The sequence below is a fragment of the Seriola dumerili genome, unplaced genomic scaffold (assembly GCF_002260705.1).
Source record: "Seriola dumerili isolate Sdu_G_001 unplaced genomic scaffold, Sdu_1.0 BDQW01000191.1, whole genome shotgun sequence".
In the NCBI taxonomy this organism is placed as follows: domain Eukaryota; kingdom Metazoa; phylum Chordata; class Actinopteri; order Carangiformes; family Carangidae; genus Seriola; species Seriola dumerili.
In genome coordinates, this window is record NW_019174446.1 from 93,791 (window position 1) to 115,427 (window position 21,637).

At 40.9% G+C, this 21,637-nt stretch overlaps 2 protein-coding genes across 2 annotated transcripts in view; one reads left to right on the plus strand and one right to left on the minus strand.

Moving 5' to 3' along the window:
* The window catches only part of LOC111227846 (NLR family CARD domain-containing protein 3-like), a 75,623-nt gene extending 65,702 nt beyond the window's left edge, over positions 1 to 9,921 (minus strand). Inside the window, exons 1-2 of the mRNA XM_022753571.1 lie at positions 9,207 to 9,921; positions 724 to 2,599 (exon numbers count right to left, since the gene is read on the minus strand). Of these exons, the coding sequence (XP_022609292.1) occupies positions 724 to 2,599; positions 9,207 to 9,921 (2,591 nt within the window). The remainder of the gene's footprint in view (positions 1 to 723; positions 2,600 to 9,206) is intronic.
* A 4,137-nt stretch (positions 9,922 to 14,058) lies between these two features.
* On the plus strand, positions 14,059 to 21,562 carry rbm42 (RNA binding motif protein 42). Its single transcript, XM_022753660.1, has 12 exons — positions 14,059 to 14,396; positions 14,690 to 14,746; positions 15,772 to 15,907; positions 16,075 to 16,144; positions 17,288 to 17,359; positions 18,065 to 18,219; positions 18,419 to 18,589; positions 18,816 to 18,950; positions 20,142 to 20,259; positions 20,521 to 20,618; positions 21,054 to 21,150; positions 21,349 to 21,562. Exons 2-12 carry the CDS (start codon positions 14,691 to 14,693, stop codon positions 21,459 to 21,461), a joined length of 1,221 nt encoding a protein of 406 aa, XP_022609381.1. The 5' UTR covers positions 14,059 to 14,396; position 14,690; the 3' UTR covers positions 21,462 to 21,562.
* The last annotated feature ends 75 nt before the right edge of the window (positions 21,563 to 21,637 follow it).

Genomic DNA, 21,637 nt, shown 5'->3' on the forward strand with positions numbered 1-21,637 from the left:
AGGAAAACTACATAGGCACAACACTTTTTGTTTTGAAGTCTGTTTTTTTATTTAAAGTTTTTTCTTTTTTGATACCGCTTCATACTTTTGCTTATCAAGTGTGCTGCCAGGGTTGATGTCTTGTTGCCAACCGATACCAGAGTTAACTTTGGCATTGCTTTCCACTGATGGAGACAACTGTTGGTGAGTAAAGGAATGAAATTTGATGCTGGACTCAGAAGGTATCTTCTAGACTTGTAAGTAAACAGCTGTTAATGCGAATGTTGGCTATGTAGCAATAGTAAAACCTACAAAAAGTTCATTCAAATGCTGGAAATTAAACAATGTAAAGTGTCATCTTTAATTTTAACAGCATGTTTTTTGTTTAATTTGATTTAAAAGAGGATGAGGTGTTCCCTAACTTTACTCAATGCTCATTATGACCTCAGTAATCTTAGGAAAATGATACAGAAAAGAACTTAAAAGAACTACAAAACACCTTGTAGAGCCTACTCATTATAACTTAACTGCATTCACTGTTCACTGTAAAATACTGCTGTCTGTTGTTATAAAATTGTGCTCATCACAAACCACAACATAAAGAGTCCTTAATATGAACTCCACAGATCTATAATTGCACTCCTGTAACACTATGTACTGGCATAAAAATGTGTGGTATGATAGTGGTATGCTAGTAGTAGCTAAGGTATCCCGTAGCCTGTAGCCTGTGATGTCTGGACTCACCTAGCTTTTCTGCAGTTCCTCACAGCTGGGATCAGTCTCCGTCGTCCCTTCACTGATGTGTTGTACTTCTCCAGGTCCAACTCATCCAGAACCTCCTCTGACATCTGCAGCATGTAGGCCAGAGCTGAGCAGTGGATCTCAGAGAGTCTCTTCTCTGATTTGTTCTCTGACTTCAGGAACTCATGGATCTCCTCATGAACTGATTGGTCGTTCATCTCCATCAGACAGTGGAAGATGTTGATGCTTCTGTCAGGAGAGATATCATCTCTGCTCATTGTCTTCAGGTTGTTGATGGCTCTCTGGATGGTTTCTGGACTGTTCTCTCTCTTACCCAGCAGGCCTCCTAAGAGTCTATGGTTGGACTCCAGAGAGAGGCCATGAAGGAAGCGAACAAACAGGTCTAGGTGACCATTTTCACTTTTGAGAGATTTCTCCATGGCTGCCATCAGGAAGTCATCCAGAGACAGGTCATTTTTTCCAAAAATCTGAGAAATCTTCTTGAGAGCAGACTTTGGGTTTGAGCCCCTGTGTTGGTTGTCTTTTCCCAGAAAGTTATTCAGCACCTTTTTATTCTTCTTTTTGTAACAGTGGTACATGTAGACTGCAGCCAGAAACTCCTGAATGCTCAGATGAACAAAGCAGTAGACATTTTTCTTGAAGAGCACTTCCTCTTCTCTGAAAATGTTTGTGCAAACTCCTGAGTGCAGCAAGTCATTTGTGACATCAAGACCACACTTCTTCACCTCGTCCTGGTAGAATATGATGTTTCCTTCCTCCAGCTGTTCAAACGCCAGCCTCCCCAGCTTCAGAAGAAATTCCCTGTTAGCCTTCATCAGCTCCTGTGGACTCTTGGTCTTGTTTTTGTCCTTCTTCTTCTTCTTTTCACAATCATACTTTTCTTTTTTGCTCATCATCTGAACCAGCAGGAGGTGTGAGTAGAGGTCAGTCAGGTTCTTGGGCAGCTCTCCTCTCTGGTCTGTGGTCGACATGCACTCAAAAACTGTAGCAGTGATCCAGCAGAAGACTGGGATTTGACACATGATGTGGAGGCTCCTGGACGTCTTGATGTGTGAGATGATTCTGCTGGAAAGCTCTTTATCACTGGATCTCCTCCTGAAGTACTCCTCCTTCTGAACGTCAGTGAAGCCTCGGACTTCTGTTACCCTGTCAACACATGTAGGAGGAATCTGATTGGCTGCTGCAGGTCTGGAAGTTATCCAGACGAGAGCCGAGGGAAGCAGATTCCCCTGGAGGAGGTTTGTCAGCAGCACATTGACTGATGACTTCTGTGTGACATCAGACACAACCTTCCGGTTGTTGAAATCCAGTGAAAGTCTGCTTTCATCCAGGCCGTCAAAGATGAACAGAACTTTACAGACAGCAAGCTGCTCTGCTGTGAGCTTCTGTAACGTTGGATGGAAAATATGGAGGAGCCTGAGAAGACTGTAACGCTCATTTTTGATGAAGTTCAGCTCCCTGAACGAAAGCAGAACCAGCAGACTGATATCTTGGTTTTCAAAGCCCTTTGCCCAGTCCAGAGAGAACTTCTGCACTGAGATGGTTTTTCCAACACCAGCAACACCATTTGTCAAAACCACTCTGATGTGTCTCTGTTGGTCAGGTAAGGCTTTAAAGATGTCGTGGCACTTGATTGGAGTGTCCTGGAGGGTCTTGATCTTGTAAGCTGTCTCCAGCTGCCTCACCTCATGTTGGGTATTAAGCTCTTCACTCTGTCCCTCTGTGATGTGGAGCTCAGTGTAGATGTTGTTGAGGAGGGTTCGACTTCCTGTTTCATCGGTTCCTTCAGTCACACGCTCACATCTGCTCCACAGACTGATCTTATGTTGATCTAAAACCTCCTGCAGACCACTATCTACTGAAAGAGAAGAAACAATGTCCAACTAAAGAAAGAGAACATGAGAATCTGCTGATTATTTTCATCAGCTACAGAAAAACTAAAGACAAGCAAAGGTGTTTAATTGAGGTATTTATGATCATCTTAAATGTCAATTCTGTGTGATATAACAAATGACAGAAATGATGACATTAGCAGACCAATTTACAGTCTTACTTTGTACAGTGTTGGTCTGACTTGCTGTCTGCAGTCTTCTTCTGGGTTTTTGTCCACACTCTGGACAGGAGGAGTCTCCAGACTGGTCCCAGTATGAGGTGATGCACTGTCTACAGAACCAGTGTCTACCACAGCTGGTAGAGACTGCATCCTTCAGGATTTGATGACACAAAGCACAGCAGGACAGCTGCTCCTCCACAGAAACACCACTCCTCATCCTCTCTCTGTGAAGGTGATGGGTTTTAAGGTGATCTGTGACTAGAAGCATTAATTCCGATCTACCAGTCACATATTTTTAATGAAAATCTGCCAATAATGATCAGCGGCCAAGCAATCAGGGCATCCCTAGTCCTAAGAAAACGGCTATGTTGGAACTTACCCTAACCTAACCCTCTGAGCATAAGAACACCAAATATCTCAAACTGGTAGAGGAATGTAGAAGGTATTGGTGGAGAGTCCGCTTCAAACCCACTGGTTGGCTGAAGGGACTTTGAAGGCAGTCTCTCCACTGGCCTCTCAGGGCCTTTCTCAAACTGGACCGTCACTACTCCGACTTCTTCACAGAGTGTGACTCTGTTTGTAGTCACACTCACAGTTGAATGAAGCACCCTTCTTTAAAGTGAAGGATATAAATACAGCAGCAAGCTTCAGGAAGAACTTTTCGTCACTATAGTTTTGTATCAGCATCTTTCAGAAGTGGCAACTGTTGCACAAGCAAGGAATGGTTCACCCACACGTGTCCAAGTCGCACCATCTGGTGTTTCATAAACTAAACTCCTGCACCATGGCTCTTTGATTACTGACATCTCTAAATCTCTGTCATGTTTATCAGGTGCAGTAAAAATATGTAAAAGAAAAAAGTTTACCAGGAAAAACTTATTTTCTGTTACAGGCAGTGAAAGTAATCCAGGTATCAATTTTGGTTTGGAAATACAGTTGTAACTTAAAAAACTGGATAATTTTTATTTTATTATACAGACGTCAGAAAAATTTTTCATCCAAATGTTCAGAGATACTAACAGGGAGATTGATTAATAATTTCTATTTGTCTCTGTCAAGACAAGTTTCTAATATTTTAGTTAGAAAACACATTTTAGTAGAAATTTGAATAACAAACACAAAATAAAATAAAAAAATGGCAGTGGAAATTGAAAATGAATTATATAGTTTGTAGTAGTTTTCTTACTTCGTGTCTGAGGGTCAAGGTTCATTACTGAAGTCTGGAGGATTTCCTTTGGACCGGTGACTCTTCAAAGACTGGGTACTGGAGACTCTGTACTCCTCTTCCTCCATACAATCACTCATCTACTGGACTTCAGACAGTTTTAGAAGTAAACCAGTAACACCAACTGTGAGTTCACAAACACAAGACTCAGGACAAACAAGTCTGTTCAAGAGTCACACCCAAAAATACCAAGCAAACACATCTGAACACCTTCAGTGTTCCCTCCCTGTTCTCAGCTACCTTGATCACCTGGTAATTTAAGAACTCCTCTCTTAGCCTCTCTGATCTTTAAACAAATGTAGGTAAATATGTTCAACAGATTCTTACTGAGGATTTTTACCATCATTCTTTGTGGAAAGCTGAATCATGTTCCTGAGGTTTTCAGTCCATTTCCTCTGAAAAATGAGAACCTGCTTCTGTAGTGGCCAGTAAAATCTGAACACCTCCTGATTTTAACAAATAAAAAATTATGTCTGTTTTGTCAGCATTCTACAATAACATATCCCATAAGTCTGAATAATTGGCAAATGTCAGACCCTAGCTGCAGGTGTTGATCACAAACATAATAAAAGTAAAACTCAATATACTCTCATTTTACTGACCAGTATAATGACAGACACCAATTTATCCAATGGAAAATGTAATTAATAAAATGAATGAGTTTTACAAGTTACTTTTCTGTTTTTTTTTGTCTTTAGTGTGGACTTACATTCGTTTAAATTTGATTAATTCAGTTTTAGTTATAGTATTTTGTTTTCTGCTTTTTACAGATTTAAGTAAAAAGAAAAGTTAAATCCCATTATACATTTTCAGTGTTCAAAAATAGTTAAGCAACCCTAATACACAAATCAAGTTGTTAGTTAGACTTGTTTACTGAATTTCATGTGTCAATATTTAAGAATTAGTAGAAGCACATCATTAAAGATTAACTTTTAAGATAACATTTTTTAGCAGTTAAAACTATAAAGTTAGGATTTTCACGGTCTGAACAGATAACGACTGAGACATTTATACATACTTTTTGTGTACAAGTGAGCATTTCTGGTGAATGTTAATAATAAAAAGCAGAGCTGAGTACAGATTTGAATGAAACAAAGAACAAGTGAAATAAAAAAGAAGGAGCTCTACAAAGTAAAGAACAGGAAACGATAGGAAACTAGAAAAACAAGAAAAGTTGATATCGGTCATGAAAAATACATATCTACATATCTACATAATCTACAATCTATGTAACACAGGTAAAAAAACACAAATTGGAGAAGTGAAATTATCTGTAGCCTACTACAGCTCACATTTAACGTAATGTCTAGTTCCTCAACAATAATTCATTTATATAATCATCTCTCTGCTGCTCCCAGTTTCTATTTTTACCCCCCAAAAAATGCTGTCATTGAAACTCAGTTCCTCCTTTAAGAATTAAGTGGTGTATGAAAATGGTATTTCAGACAGAGAATAGAAAGTGTTTTCAGCAGAGTAGTCACTATAATATGACTGTTGTCGTACTGGTGGAGTTAGAGCTGTTGAAATTGACATTATGCTGAATTTATCCAGACAATATGTAAAAAGGGAGGAGGTTTTGATTAGAGGTTACACATAAAATCCTCCAGGTCACTCTGTGATCTTTTCTTCCAGATTATATTCTAAACTGAGTTGTTTCAGAGGTTCTGTGAAAAGTTTCTCATTCATCTTTAACTTGTAAACTGCTATGGGTGACAAACTGAACCTGTCAGGTTTCAGTCCGCACGCTGATGACAGTAACAGCTTGTTGATGTGTCAGGTGTGTCCTACAGCTGCTGTTAGATTTGTTTATGGGATAATTAATTTCTCTGAAATGGTGTCACTCCTTCCTGCTCCTCCCTAGATGTTTCTTTAAATACTCTGCTTCACATCATGACTGCCATGAAACTCCTAATTGAAATACCTGATCGGTAAACTCATCCTCCACTGGGTCAGATATTCACACATTCAACCCTTAAGTATTCAGTAGCCTCATTAGCTAAGATAGGAATTAAGAAAATACAATGCTAGAATATCAAATGATTCTTTCTGTGTGGAAGGAGGGCAGATATGTTTCACCTGCTGTGCAAATGCTTCTTTTTCAGCAATTGGTCTCAGGTTGGGCTGATTTACTCTACTTTTCCTGTTTTCTTTTTCACTCTTTTACAATTTGTATGTAAAAAAGTTTTTAAGAGAGAACTAGAATTTAACACCTCACGGTTGTATGCCTCTGTGAACTGGCCAAGTTGCAGGAAGTATGTTCATGATCTCCCCTTCCTGGGTTACAGCACTGAATAATGACCAGAAGTGCTAACATAATGAACATAATGATGTCACAGTGATGTTGACCTTTGACCATTTAGGTCATCACTTTCTCATTTTATCCTAATAGACATTTACTAAACAGATTACAAATAAAATCCTACAAGTTGATCTTTGGTCCCTTTCGTCAGATTTAATTCTAAACTGGCTGAGTTGTTTCAGAGGTTTTGCAGAAAGTTTCTCATTCATCTTTAACCTGCGGGCAACAAGAGTTGAGTTTCAATCCACACGCTGATGACAGTAACAGCGCGGAAATGTGTTAGGTGTGTCCTGCAATTACTGTTAAACCTAGATGTTTCTTTAAATGCTTCACACTGATCTGCGAACATGACACTACCTGAGTGATACCTGACTGGTGGTGCCATTAAACTCATTCTTCACTGGGTCAGATATACACATAATTAACACTTTAGTATTCAGTAGCCTCAATATATAGGAATTTATAAAACATGATGTTTGAAATACAAAATTCTTATTTCTGCCTTGAGTGAAAGGAGGGTTGATGTGTTTTACCTGCTGTGTCAATACTTCTTTTTCAGTAATTGCTCTCAGGTTGGGCTGATTTATGGCAGTTTACAGTCCTGTTTTCTTTTTCACTCTTTTACAGTTTGTATGTAAAATCTTTCTTTTTTAAGAAAGAACTAAAAATTAACGCCTCACGGTTGTATGCCTCTGTCAACCAACCAATTTGCATACATCTCTTTCATATGTTATAATTATTGTGTTTAATACACTGAACTGACCAGAATAAAACAAAGAACAAGTGAAATAAAAAGAAGGAGCTCTACAAAATTAAGAACAGGAAAAAAATAGGAAACTAGAAAAAAAAGAAAAGAAAAGGTGATATCAGTGACAAAAAAAAACTCTACATAATATTGGGGAAGTGAAATTACCTGTAGCCTACTACAGTTTACATGGTAAATTTAATATAATGTCTGGTTCCTCCCCAATAATTCATTAATATACTCATCACTCTGTTGCTCTAAGGTTTTGTTTTTAACAGAAAAAACAGTTTCATCCAACTATTAATGTCACTAAAATCTCCACATGTAGTTGTTAAAATGATTAAAAATATATTTACATATTCATATTCAGCCTAGACATAGACAACTTTAGTGAAAGGTGTCAGTGACTGACATGATGTTAATCTGACTATCAACAAGTCTTTTCCCTGTCTATTTTTGCTGGGAGATGCACATGTCTTGCATGAAAAATAAGCAAGATGCGACGAAGCTGCAGTGTGTCCACTCTAACCCGTTGGCCCATGGGCGCCGGAATAAAAACCCACCACCACCACCACACACACACCACACAGCCAGTGTGTTACTGCCCTCAGAGCTATGGGAATGGACATTACACTGAATTTAACCAGACAATATGTAAAGAGAGAGGAGGTTTTCAGACGAATTAAGATATAAAATCCTACAAGTCACTCCTTGGTCTTATTTACTACTTTCAATTCTAAACTGGCTAAACCTGTTTCAGAGGTACTGCAGAACATTTTTCATTCACCTGTAAACAGGTTTCATTCCACAGGCTGATGAAAGTAACAGCTTGTTGATTAGACTTGTTTATGGGATGTTCATTTCTCTGAATTGGTGTCACTCCTTCCTGCTCCTCTCTAGATGTTTCTTTAAATACTCTGCTTCACATAATTACAGCTGATACAGGAACATGATTGTTATCCGAGTGATACCTGATTGGGTGTTACCATGAAACTCATCCTTTACTGGGTCAGATGTTCACACATTTAAACCACGTTGCTATCTGCATAAAGTTGCACTCACAGGTCAGACAGTCAGACATCAATCTGTGTTTCAAAGGTGTAGAAGTTGAATAGTCTCTCAAAACTACGATAATTTTTTTTTTAAAAGTCCCATTCAAAGCCATTTCAGTCAAACATAAGATAGCTACCAATGAAATGACAGGCTCACAACTACAATGCAGACATTGTCAAACATATAGGCTGCACAGATTATATACAAAGCAAAGTTAGGTGTAAATATAAAGTTGGCTACAGTCTACTAGCATGGCTAACATTGCTTACAACCACAGCGTTATCTACTCTTAGCTTTGGCTAATACATTAAACATAAGTTGGTCTATGTTGAAAGAGCTGAAAAAGGTTATGAAGCAGCTACCTACGTTAATATAACAACCCCAAACATGACAAAACAAACAAGAAAATTACCTGTCTAACAGGCAGACAGGCTGCCACTGCAAAATTATGCTGCTTTAGGATTGCCTTGTATCCTGTGTGTCCTCTCCCGCTGGCCTGCGCTCACATCACAGTTTAACAATAAACAGCAACACTAATCAAAGTCATTAGGACCCGTCCAGTTTTACTCCACAACACAAATTGTTCAGAGCAGCCCAAGGCATAAGCAAACTAAGCGGCTGCCTAAGGCCTCGTGGCCAACAGGGGGCCCCCAAGAGTGCTTGAAATGCCCCAGGAGGTCTTTATATATATATATGTATATATATATATTCTCCTGTCGAACTGAGTGGCCGTTCATCTCCATCAGACAGTAGAAGATGTTGATGCTTCTGTCAGGAGAGATATCATCAGTGTTCATCTCCTTAAGGTTGTTGATGGCTCTCCGGGTGATTTCTCTGTCTGCTCCAGGGGGCCTCACAAGAGTCTCTGCCACCTGGTCTCAATTTATGTTGTTGGGTTCTTGTGTTGCTTGCTTGGGTTTTATAGGTTTATATGTCACGTGTTGTTCTTTTGTATGTTGTGCTTTTATGTCAAAGCACTCTGTAAATCATTGTTTTTAAAGGTGGGAAAATAAATTCAAAGAAGGTGAAGGAAGTCAACAAAAAGGCCCGGTTGACCATTTTTATGTTAAAATGATCAGAGCATTGGGACTTGACTTGATGTGGAGGCTCCTAGGCATCTTAATGTGTGAGATGATTCTGCTGGATAGTTCTTCATCACTGAATCTCCTCCTGAAGTACTCCTCCTTATTCCCCTGGAGGAGGTTTGTCAGCAGCACATTGACTGATGACTTCTGTGTGACATCAGGCACAACCTTCCGGTTGTTGAAATCCAGTGAAAGTCTGCTTTCATCCAGGCCGTCAAAGATGAACAGAACTTTACAGACAGCAAGCTGCTCTGCTGTGAGCTTCTGTAACGTTGGATGGAAAATATGGAGGAGCCTGAGAAGACTGTAACGCTCATTTTTGATGAAGTTCAGCTCCCTGAACGAAAGCAGAACCAGCAGACTGACATCTTGGTTTTCAAAGCCCTTTGCCCAGTCCAGAGAGAACTTCTGCACTGAGATGGTTTTTCCAACACCAGCAACACCATTCATCAAAACCACTCTGATGTGTCTCTGTTGGTCAGGTAAGGCTTTAAAGATGTTGTGGCACTTGATTGGAGTGTCCTGGAGGGTCTTGATCTTGTAAGCTGTCTCCAGCTGCCTCACCTCATGTTGGGTATTAAGCTCTTCACTCTGTCCCCCTGTGATGTGGAGCGCAGTGTAGATCCTGTTGATGAGGGTTTGACTTCCTGTTTCATTAGTTCCTTCAGTCACACGCTCACATCTGCTCCACAGACTGATCTTATTGTTGGGCCTGAACATGTGGTCGACCTAGAGCAGGCCTGCTCTGGCCTGCTTGTAACCTCTGAAGCCTCAACTCCACCGTGAGTCGTTTATCCTCCTTGGTTACACCCACACGCACACTTACATATAAGCATATCATTTATCATATATATACATATATATATTCGATGTCCCTCCCCCGTCAGACACATGTGGTGAGGACTCGCATTAGGTGAGCAGAGAAGCCCGACCCCCAATCGGCGCCCCATTTAAGGTTGTCTATCCAAGATATAATTTTTGGCTCACGTGGTCTAACACCCTCAGACCCGTCCACCATCTTGGATCCTGCGGGACGCGATCTTCACTGATCACGTCCGCCATCTCACCACACACACACCCACCCACACACACACACACACACACACTGTATAGTCTCAATATCCTAGGATGGTTTATCATGTGTACCCTGTGTTGTACTGTGGTTGATGTTTTCACTGTATGATAAATATATTTTAATAAACAGTTGTGATTGTTGTTGTTGCTGTTAACCTTTAAAGCAGTTACATTCACCACACTGTTCTTTCATTGGTTATACATTTATTGCCAGGAAACTGAAGGCTGAGGCAGGGTGAGTGTTAATTACAGCCTGACCGATCAGTCAGCCAATTTTATCGGCCAATATTGGCCTATCACAGATATATCGGCATCGGTGCAAATATTGCCGATATGCGCTAATATGAAAACTTTTATTTAGCAATAATGTAGCAGAAATACTTGGGTCAAGTCAAGTTATATAGGCAGTATTTCATGTATATTTCATCCTTTGTTTTCATTCAGGTTAAATATATGTATAATATACTGTACATAGTTGTTCTTATGTTTTTTATTTATAGTTATTTATTTTCATAGTTATTTTATTTAATTCCTAGTAAAGTTTACCGTTTCAGTGCACTGATGTCATTTTAGACAATAAAGTTTATTGTTAAACTGTAAAATATCCTTTCATTACCTATCTTTTTCTCAAGTGAGATATATATATATATATATCTATATATATATCGGCCGATTTTTCGATATTGGATTTTTTTTTATGGGTGGCAGCTGAGGGGAAGAAGCAGATCCTGAACCCACTGGTTCTGGATCAAACAGTCTCTTCCTCTGACTTGTGAAAGTGAATGACAGAATTTTACTCACCTAGACCCTCCTCACTGTGTCTGTACACTCTCTGCTGTTGGTGTTGGTGAGACAGGTGGAGGCAGTGTCTTTACTGGCTCAGGCCCTAAAATAAAGACAGAGGGATGCCGAAATCTCCTCAGAAATGTAAAGGCCTAGTGAACTTACAATCCTGACCTTGTAGCAGTGAAGTGGTTACAATATGGTGAACTGATGTATTCACTCGGTCTACTGGAGCCTGCCTCTTTATGTGCAGAACAGTAGGATGAGCAGACTTCACAGTTTCATTTCTCCTCACAGAACATGCTCATGCACCCTTGTTTCAAACAACTGAAGCATAGACCGGGAAGAAAGTCTACCTTCTCTTTGTGAAGATCTTGTAAATTCTAAAAATCTTCTTACCACTGTTCCTCTCTAACATGAGGTTTACTGGAGATTTGGCTTGTCCCTTAGTACTGTCTTTTCAATTTCCAAACAAAGGGTGCAGTCCAACCTTAGCCTGTGTGCTAATAAAGATCTTTAAACTTGGATATTCGAGCTTGTTTCTCTTGAATATCAAAGGGGATGCACATTTTCCTCAACTTGTATTGCAACTTAATAACAATGGCGCACATGTTGGCCACATTATCCAACTCCCCCATATACTCCACATCTGTCATTGCATTGTTACAGCTGGTTTGGAAGAGAGCAAATGCATTGAGAGCTTCACTGTCTTCTGCCTTAATTGGAGACCAAGTTAAAGCCCTGTTTATGTATGCTACAGAGATCCAATAATAATTTCCAAAATGTTCCTTTAAGAGTTTCTTTGCCTCGCAATACCCTTGGTCTGGATCCATGTGCAGACAACTCTGTAACTCCCGAGGCTGTTACTGGGAGGTGGAGTGGAGAGGAAAGGTTGATATATCAGTGAGTTACAGAGGAATCAGAAGGAACGGAGACAGTGAAGACTCTTGGTTTGGAAAGAACGATCAGTCCTGGAGTCTGATCTGCTCTGATGTTAGTGGTTACTCTGTCTGGCACAATAACAGAGTGACACCTATCTCCTCCTCCTGTGTCTCTCACAGAGTAGCAGTGTATGTGGACTGTCCTGCTGGCTCTCTGTCCTTCTGCAGAGTCTCCTCTGACTCACTGATCCACCTCCACACATTCAACACCACATTCACTGAACCTCTTTATCCTGGGTTTGGGTTCTGGTCCTACTTCTGGTCTGACTCCTCAGTGTCTCTGTGTTGAGTGTAACAGAGAGTCTCCTGTTAGAGAATCGCGCTCACTCTTGAACAGATATTTCAGTCTGTACGTCTGTCTCTTTCACTCACATGTTTTCAGATTCATGTATTAAATCAGTTTAATTTTTAAACTCTCCTAAATGATGTCTTTTAAACTTCTTCCTCTTCCTTTAAAGACGGAAGCTATGATTATTACAGGATAAAGATGTTGACTTTTACTTCTTTAAGATTCTGTCATTGTCTTGTCTTTTCACAATAAAAGCATCAGTGTGAATATCAGTGTTTTGTCTTTCTCTGAATCTGACAACTTAGCTGATTTAGTTCAAACTAAAATGTTGTCATGGTTTGTTTAAAAGTCTGAGAAAGACAAAGACAGTCAATGAAAGTGGTCCTGAGGCTCTCTGTGTTCAAGGTTTATGTCCAGAGGAAAGACTTAAGAGTTCTAAGTAAGAAGGTTTACAGTGGCTTGAGGTGGTCAATGATGCTCCAGAAGTTTTCAGGATGTTGGTTCAATCCTGAGACAGAGATTTACTTTTGAAAGCGAATGGCCAGAGGAAAGACTGTAATTTTTTAAGAGAGAAACAGGTTTTTGTTTCTGTCCCAGTCTCTCAAGCTGTTGAAAGACTTGTCAAACATTTTGATGGGTTTAATCCTCAGCAGACTCAATGAAGTTTCAACTCCAACACTAAAAGTGAAACCTCAAAAGTGCTGAGATTTTTAGAGGTTTGGGTTTGATCCACAGATGTCTCAATGAATTTGAAGACTAATACCCAAAGTGAAGACTCAAAAGCTCTGAGAGAAACTGCCTTTCAGTAGTTCAAAGAGTTAGAAAGCTCTTAACTAGCCTGAAGAGTTTGAGCCTTGACAAATTTTAAAATTCAACACCAATAAAAAATACTTAGGAAAGACAGAGTTAATGGGAGTGAAAACAAAAACCAGATGAAATCTTACTGAAGTAAGAAATTGTGATGAAGTCTTTTAAAAAATGTTGATTTTTGCAAATTCAACTGTAATTTTTACAGTGTTTTTACTTTGGTTTTCATATTTTGTAGTGAATCCCCTGGCTACTGATTATACTAGTCTTCTCTTACTTTTTATGATTATTACACTGGTTTCCATTTTAACAGTGCATCTACATCTTTTATACAATCCTTTTACTTGTTATTTTTACAGTGTATCCCATAGAACATCCAAATTATTTTTTCAGTACATATACTGTTTTTTAGTTTTTACATTACATCAATATTTTTTACCAGTGCGTTACAGGGGTGTTGCTTTGGTCTGTGCCAAAGCTCCTGCTGAGACCTTACTCTATAAAAATTTTGAGTAAGACCATCACTACCTGGAGGTTTGTCTAAGGACAAACTCTTTACTGCTATATCCAGTTCAACTGAAGTAATAAGAAAGAATCAGCATCATCAGTAGAAAAAACTGAGGCGTAAAGTTTAATATGGAAGGAAACTGTTTCTTTGAGGCTGGATGGATTCTGCTACGTTGCTCTGCCACTTCTGTGGCTCCTCTATAGACTGAGGGGTCAGACATGGTCCTGGGCATCATTCAAATTACTTTTTCAACGGAACTACTGTTATGGTTGTTTGACCTCTTGTGTATGTGGAACTTTTGAAATAAAGAAATATTTTTAAAAAAGAAAAAAAGGCATCATAGAAATTACACAAATCAACCACTGGAAAGACACGCTGGCCTTCCACTCCAGTCCAGTAGGTGGCGCATCTCCAGTCCAGTAGGTGGCAGTCATGTTGACTTGCAAAGAAGAAGTCGGAACCACTAGTGTTGGTACTACAGGGGCTATAACATATCATTAAGCTAATGGTGTCCACAACTCGGACAGTAGCTTCTTAATAATTATCTACAATTTCACCACGTTTATTCCCAGTATGTAGCCAGGTTAGTTAGCGTAGAAATCACTGAGCGAAGGTCACAGCGGTTAGCGTTAAGGTTAGAGGTTAGCTGGTTTAGCTCGGTTAACTGCCAGCTTAGCTAGCTGGTGGTGTGCTAGCTAACATTACTTAGCTTAGTTTGAAAGCCCAGCGTGTGAAGTTAACTTGGTCAGCGAGAGGTGACCGTTCATATCGGAGGAGTCTACCATAGATAAAGGTAAGTGTTGTGGTTGATAACGTTCCTGTGTGAACATGTCAGATAAGGAAAGGTTCCGGTTCATTGTACGTTAGAAATCCCACTGCAGACTACTGTTTACTGTTCAGTCTGAATCACTTCGGCTCTGCAAAGTAGCCTCAACATTTTTAGCCCAAATTACAACAGTGGAGCCTTGTACAATGACGCTCTTTTGTATTTCGTGTGTCTACGAATTCACTTGTCACATTGTTTGGTCACTTAACTAGATAGATCCCTTGTTTGGCTGGTCTCTGATCAGTGTTTCTGTCTCACAGCATGGCGCTAAAGTCAGGAGAGGAGCGTCTGAAAGAGATGGAGGCGGAGATGGCTCTGTGAGTACAACTGTTGTCTAGGGTCTGTTCACCCAAAGTCCACCCAACACAACGGAGGAGCTCCACGGCTCAGCTGCCAAATCACCACATGCATACGAACACACTGCTACAGAGTCACAGAAACAGCAGTATAAAATATTTACCCATGTCATCAATAACCATAAACAGGCAACTCAGAGAATGTAAATGACTTATCTGTGATGACTGCATTGTTGGTTCAGGGAAAGCATGAAGAAACTTCCGTCTGTGTGTTACCACTGATGCTCCCATGTCAGGTTTTATCTGCCTGACAGATTTACTGAATATCTCTTTATAGTGTCTAGTATCAGCAGGGCCAGTAGGACACCATTCATTTTGGGATATTAGCCACTAGGGCTGAATTAGAATCCACATCTGTCTACTTACTGATGATGAAGGAAAATAGTGTGGGTCACATTGCAGCTTTCAGAATGACTGAATTAAAACCTTTTCTTGTTGTGTGTCAAACCTAGGCTAGAAATATTACGTTTTGTTTTATTAAAACTTGTAGTAAGTTTGAAAGGTTTTACTGAGAAATATAAACATTATTAAGTGATAAACAAGACCCAAACACATTACATGTTTTATTTTCAGTAGTCATGCAATCTAGAGAACAAATAGTTAGACTATTAAGCATTAGGCCATTTTGGTGTTGCAGAATTAGTGTTGAAATGATAATTTGATGAATCAGTTTGTCAATCAGCAGAAAATTACTTGCCAACCTCTGTAGTTTTTCCTGCAGCTGGACTCTGTTGTAAGTGGGTTACTGCACAGCTCTACTTGACTGAGTGGATTCACTATAAGCAACATGGAGTCCCTCACTTCCATTCACTGTTCAGTCTCTCAGAGAATCAACACTTTCGTTATTCAATCGTTCTGTGTTTTCACCATCATCTTTTATTGGTTATATGTATTTTTTAAATCAAATATAGACTCTAAAGATATAACCAGTCATGCGTCGACCCCTGCTATAAATGTCAGTCTGTCTTACACTCTTTTCGCTGCAGTTTTGAGCAGGAGGTTCTTGGTGGTCCAGTACCAGTATCAGGAAGCCCACCTGTTATAGAGGCAGTCCCTGTAGCCCTGGCTGTCCCAACGGTTCCAGTAGTGAGACCCATCATAGGCACCAACACCTACAGACAGGTTTGTACTCTTCTAGTAGTGTCTGGGTAGTGATGTACTATCCAGATTGCTTATAGAAACAATTGTATTGTTTGTTTTAATGCCTGAGATGATATTTATTAATTGAAGGTCTTTGGCAGTTCAGGCTAAATCTCGTCCTCACACTCTGTCGGTCTCTTCCCTCTTAGGTCCAGCAGACATTAGAGGCCAGAGCTGCTAGTTTTGTTGGTCCTCCTCCACCGGCCTTTGTGGGACCAGGTGAGCATAAACTCCTGACACCTGTACACTAACAAGGGTTTGGCACTAATATCACACAAACAGTTATGATCTTGGTGTCTTTGTTGATCATAGTCATTAAACATTCGCAGTGCAGGTGGAAACAGTCAGTGAACCAGTGGATTTAATAACTGGTTAAACCTAAAACCAGCTCTTCCAGTAGCTGCTGATCAGAGCTGCTCTTCTTTATAGAGCTGCTTCAGCTCATACATGTTCTCAGGATGTCTGGTGTGAGTCCACAGCATCTCTACTGGATTCAGGTCTGGGCTCTGAGTGTGACTCATGAACAGAGATGTGAACCAGCTCCATTGATTCCTTTAAGCCTTCAGCTGTGACTCTGAGCTTCTTTGTTACTGATCATCTGTGCGGAGCTGTGGAGTCATCTTAGCTGGACTTCCACTTCCAAGGAGAGTAGCCACAGAACGGAATCATCTCCATCTGTAGACAGTTTGTCTGACTGTGGACTGATGAAGATCTAAAGTCTGTGATCCTTTCAGCTTCATGCTCATCAGCTCTTCTGCATCCTCAGTGTCTGAGATCTTTGTTGTGAGGCCTGGTTCACATCAGCTGATGTTTCTCTAAATGTCTGAGTGTTGTTTATAAGTCAAAGTGTCTCTGACCCAGAACCTCCAGTCTGGTTTCACTAACTGACTCCAGTTAGCTTCTGTTCATGTCATTAGTCGATAAGTTCACACACAGTTTCCAGCCACACTGTGAATGTTTGAACAAGAACAACACCATGATTTGTGTTATTAGTTACAATAGATTGTGGTTGTTTGTTATTGAAACTTAGATGATCTGATCATATTTTATGACAAATAAATATAAAATTCCAAAGGGTTCACTGACGTTATGAAGAGGGGTCCAAAAGTCTGAGACCACTTTCTGTAGACTTGAATGGAAAAATTCACAAAATGGGTTCATATTGATGTTTACATCCTGACACTGTTGTCAGGTGCTCAGAGGCTGACGATGATGCGCTGTCCTCTAATAGCGCCTCCTCCCATGATGCACATAAAGACAAATATACATTCACTGTATACATACACTCATGTCTTGCTGGCTTCGTGCTCCTCAGATGTTTACACACTAATTAACACTCACTGTGACTTGTGTCTCTCCCAGTCCCTCCAGTACGTCCCCCCCCTCCCCCCATGATGAGACCAGCCTTTGTCCCCCACATCCTGCAGAGACCTGGTAAGTTTACCAGTAGACTACTAGTTTAATGGTTTATCCTTTACAAGGAGTAATTCCCATTTAAATGGTTTAAATTGCTTATTCCATAGGAGGTCAAAGGTCATAGGTTAAAGACTCCATTCAGCTTCAGAGGTCAGATAACAGTCCTCTGCCAGAAATCTGGGTGTAATATTTGACTGTGATTTCAACTGGACCTCCATGTAAAAAGGGCTGTCCAATCATGTTTTTATCAGCTACAGAATATTGAGAAAATCAAATCATTAGCGTCACTCACTGATCTGGAGAAGGTTGTTCATGCATTCATCTCATCACATCTTGATTCCTGCAACTCATAAAAAATGCTGCAGCCAAGCTCAACTGGTTCCAAAACATGTCATCTTATTACACCCATTTGATCCCCCTTACATTGGCTACTGTGTCTTTTAGGATCAATTTTAAAATACTTGTGATCACTTTAAGGCTCTATCTGGTTTGTCAACTTCTAACATCTCAGAACTGCGATATGACCAAACACACTGCCTGAGATCCTTGAGCTAAACTCTGTTATTTGTCCCAAAGGAAAAGGTGACTGTGCATTTGCTTTTAGAGCCTCCAGACTTTAGAACGACCTGCCCGAGGAGATCAGGCGTGCTGGGTCGCTGCACCAGTTTAAATCATAAAGCAGCTTTTAATTCTTGATTTAGATGCTTTTATCTTCGGTTTCAGGTGGTCAGAGGCTGCCAATGATGCGTGGTCCTCCGATAGCACCTCCTCTGCCCCGGCCTCCTCCACCTCCTCCCATGATGCTCCCTCCTTCCCTGCAGGGCCAGGCACCTCAGGGTCCCTCTCAGCCCATGCAGCACATGGCTTCTGCCCCTCAGGTCAGAGCTCAAAGCAGCAGACAGGGACATTTATCACCACATCAGTCCGTGTGATGTTACTGCTTTATGTCTTTATTAGCAGCTACTGGTAAAAATGAACGTTACTGGGGTAAACTTCATTTTCCACATTAATATTCTTGTGATGTACCCTGTATCTTGAACTCTCGTGTCTCTGTGTCTGTTGGTGTGTCTCACTCAGGTCAGAGCCATGGTCTCGATGGTGTCGGCCCCGTCCACGAGACAGGGAGCCCCCCCTCCCGTTAAACCATCACAGTCAATCATCCAGGCAGCGCCGACTGTTTACTCTGCTCCTCCTGCTCCTGTTGGACATAAAAGAATCGATGTCAGAGCTCAGAGACAAGCCAGAATGGTACGAGCGTCTTGATCGATATCTTACACAATAATGTCTGGGAGCTCTACGCTGTCTGTGGCGGCATCAGTGCAAGTTTTGTGTTATGGTGTATTTTAAAAGTAATGTACTTAACTGTGGTATGTGTTAGTAACAGGGTGGTGGCGGTCAGTGTGTAATACTGTAGGGTGGCGGTGCTGCTGTAGCATCAGGCTGGCTGTTCATGTGTCTGATGTGGATCTCTCAGGAGGAGCTGGCAGCACGGGTGGCGGAGCAGCAGGCAGCAGTGATGGCGGCAGGTCTACTGGACAAGAAGGAGAGTGACAACAGCGGCACTGTCATTGGCCCCAGCATGCCTGAGCCTGAGCCCCCCCACATTGAGGTACAAGTGATCAGCAGTCTGCTTCCTGCTGTCAACTCTGAGGCTCTCATATCCTCATTCATACTGTGGCTGCAACAAAAATTATATTGCAATTATTTTGCCAGATATTGTGATCGTGATATGAGTCACAATTTCAATCAGAATGGTCATTTTTTCATTTACCTTTCACTGGAGAAATATGGAAATGATGATGATGTGATTTTTGTTGGCTCTTGTATCAAACAAACATGTTTCTCTTACATGTGGAGAATATGATTTGTAGTCCGGGGCGTCTCTGTAGCACCACATCACTTTATTTATGTCTGTTGTGACACATTTGACCTTTATCAAAAAACTGCAGCTCCTGTGATTTGGATGCTGCCGTAGTGGACACATGAACATTATAGGCATGAGAGATAGATGGTGGGTTTGCTGTGCAAGCACTCCACTATATGTTGTTCTCAGGTCCAAAACTTTTTATTTATTGATTGGGAGCTCCTCCTACAAAGAAAGTCCATTCAGACTTTAATGTTCAGCTCAATTCAAAACCACATTGTTCTGAAGCTACTTCATTCCTGAGCTCTAGCTTAGGCCAGGAACACACTGGATGTGTGGTGTGAGCGTGCAGGCTGTGGAGCGTCTTGGATTTCATTTCGGCACCTATGTTGACGGGTTAGAACAAACACACTGCGTCTCACGCCTCGCGGCTGCATCGTGTGATCTAGAGATTTGGAGTCAAACCTCTTTTTCATGCATGAAGCGTCTCCCAGTCAGTATGTCATCATACCAGCAACATAACGTATAACTGACTCCTTCCACTTCAGTTGTGTCTGTCTAGGCTGAATCGGAATATGACACACGAAAAAATATGAATATATTATTTAACCATTTTAGCAGCTCATAGGAGCATAGATTAGCCTCATAGGAGCATAGATTAAACCACAGCCACAGCTCCAGGCAGAGCAGCTGCAGCTGATCATAGACGGTGGATGTTTACTGTCTCAGCTCAGCCTTTTGAAAGAAGGAATAAATACATCGTGTCTCATAATCTCTCATTTGTGTAGCGTCTGCAGAGTGTTTCCCTAAACTGGACTGGACCAACACACTAACTGTCTCTAAGGATCAAAAAATGTTTCAGGGAAAAGCAAACTACTCCTTTATCTACCAGTTATATGTAAGTGAAGACGTTGTGTGTGTGTGTGTGTGTTTTAGCCTGTGGAAAGTGCTACAGAGGACAAAAAGAAAGCAAAGTCTGAGAAGGTGAAGAAGTGTATCCGGACTGCAGCAGGGACGAGCTGGGAGGACCCCAGTCTGTTGGAGTGGGAAGCAGGTACAAACTGCTGCAACACAAATGATAAAGATCATTAACATAAACTGTGATGTGCTTCCTAAATCACCAACACTTGCATGTCAACATTTTGTCAGTTGTCCCCCAGCAATGGTTGGGTTCTTCACCACACATGTTGGATATCACTGAGCTCAGCTGAGTGTGTACAAAATTAAACTCTTAATGTGAGTGTTTTGTTGCTGCGGAGCTGCTGCAGGATGAAGGTAACACTGTCCGACTCTTTGTTCTGTCTCCCTGCCGCAGATGACTTCCGTATATTCTGTGGTGATCTTGGTAACGAGGTGAATGACGACATACTGGCCCGAGCCTTCAGCAGATACCCGTCTTTCCTCAAAGCTAAGGTCGGCTTGGTTTACTGTGTTTCTGCTCTGCTCACGTCCTGTAATCACATCCTCATTCCTACAGCTCCCAGAGCATTTTACTCACCTGTCGCATGAATCAGGGTCAGTATAACATTTGAGACGATAATTGATCATCATTCAGGTAAATTCCAGTACTGTACATCAATGAAAATGAATTTCACTAATACATTTACAACCATGTGGCAGCAGACAACAGTATTTGGGTTAAACTTGAGGGTGTGTACACATCAGGTCACTTGGAAACTGCTGCAGAGATCTGTAATGACACCTTCACATTATCCAGGAGCACTTCCTGTTAATGTTAGTACAAAAAAAATCACAAAACAATGACGGTGATGAGCTCAAACCCGCGTTAGGCATCACATGGCCGTGTGTGTGTGTGTATGAAATCCTCACAAAAACTGTTGTTTTCAGGTGGTGAGAGACAAACGCACAGGGAAGACTAAAGGCTACGGCTTCGTCAGCTTCAAAGATCCAAACGACTACGTCAGAGCCATGAGAGAGATGAACGGTCAGTCTCTTCACAGACTCTCAACCTCTGTCACCTGCTCCTCTCATCACTTCCTGGTTCTGTTTGCATGTTGACCTTTGATGTGGACTTGTTGCATTTTACAGTTGGAGACTTCCAGCTTTAACTGATAACTAATTGACAGTCATATTGATACCTGCAGCCTCTGTGAATCCCTCTCTCTCTGCTGTGTGTTTCCAGGGAAGTATGTTGGCAGTCGTCCCATCAAACTGAGGAAGAGCATGTGGAAGGACCGCAACATGGAGGTGGTTCGCAAGAAACAGAAGGAGAAGAAGAAACTAGGCCTGAGATAGTGTCTGTGCGAGTTTGTGTGTTGTCTTATTTTAATTTGTCCGATCAGGAGCTGTCCTGAGGTTGTCTGGGTGGTCACTCTTTCTTAAATAAAACCTTAATTTCAAAATTGTTGGTTCTGGTTCATTTTACTGGATCTTTACCTGAACACATTGTTTTCACATTGCAGTACTCTCAC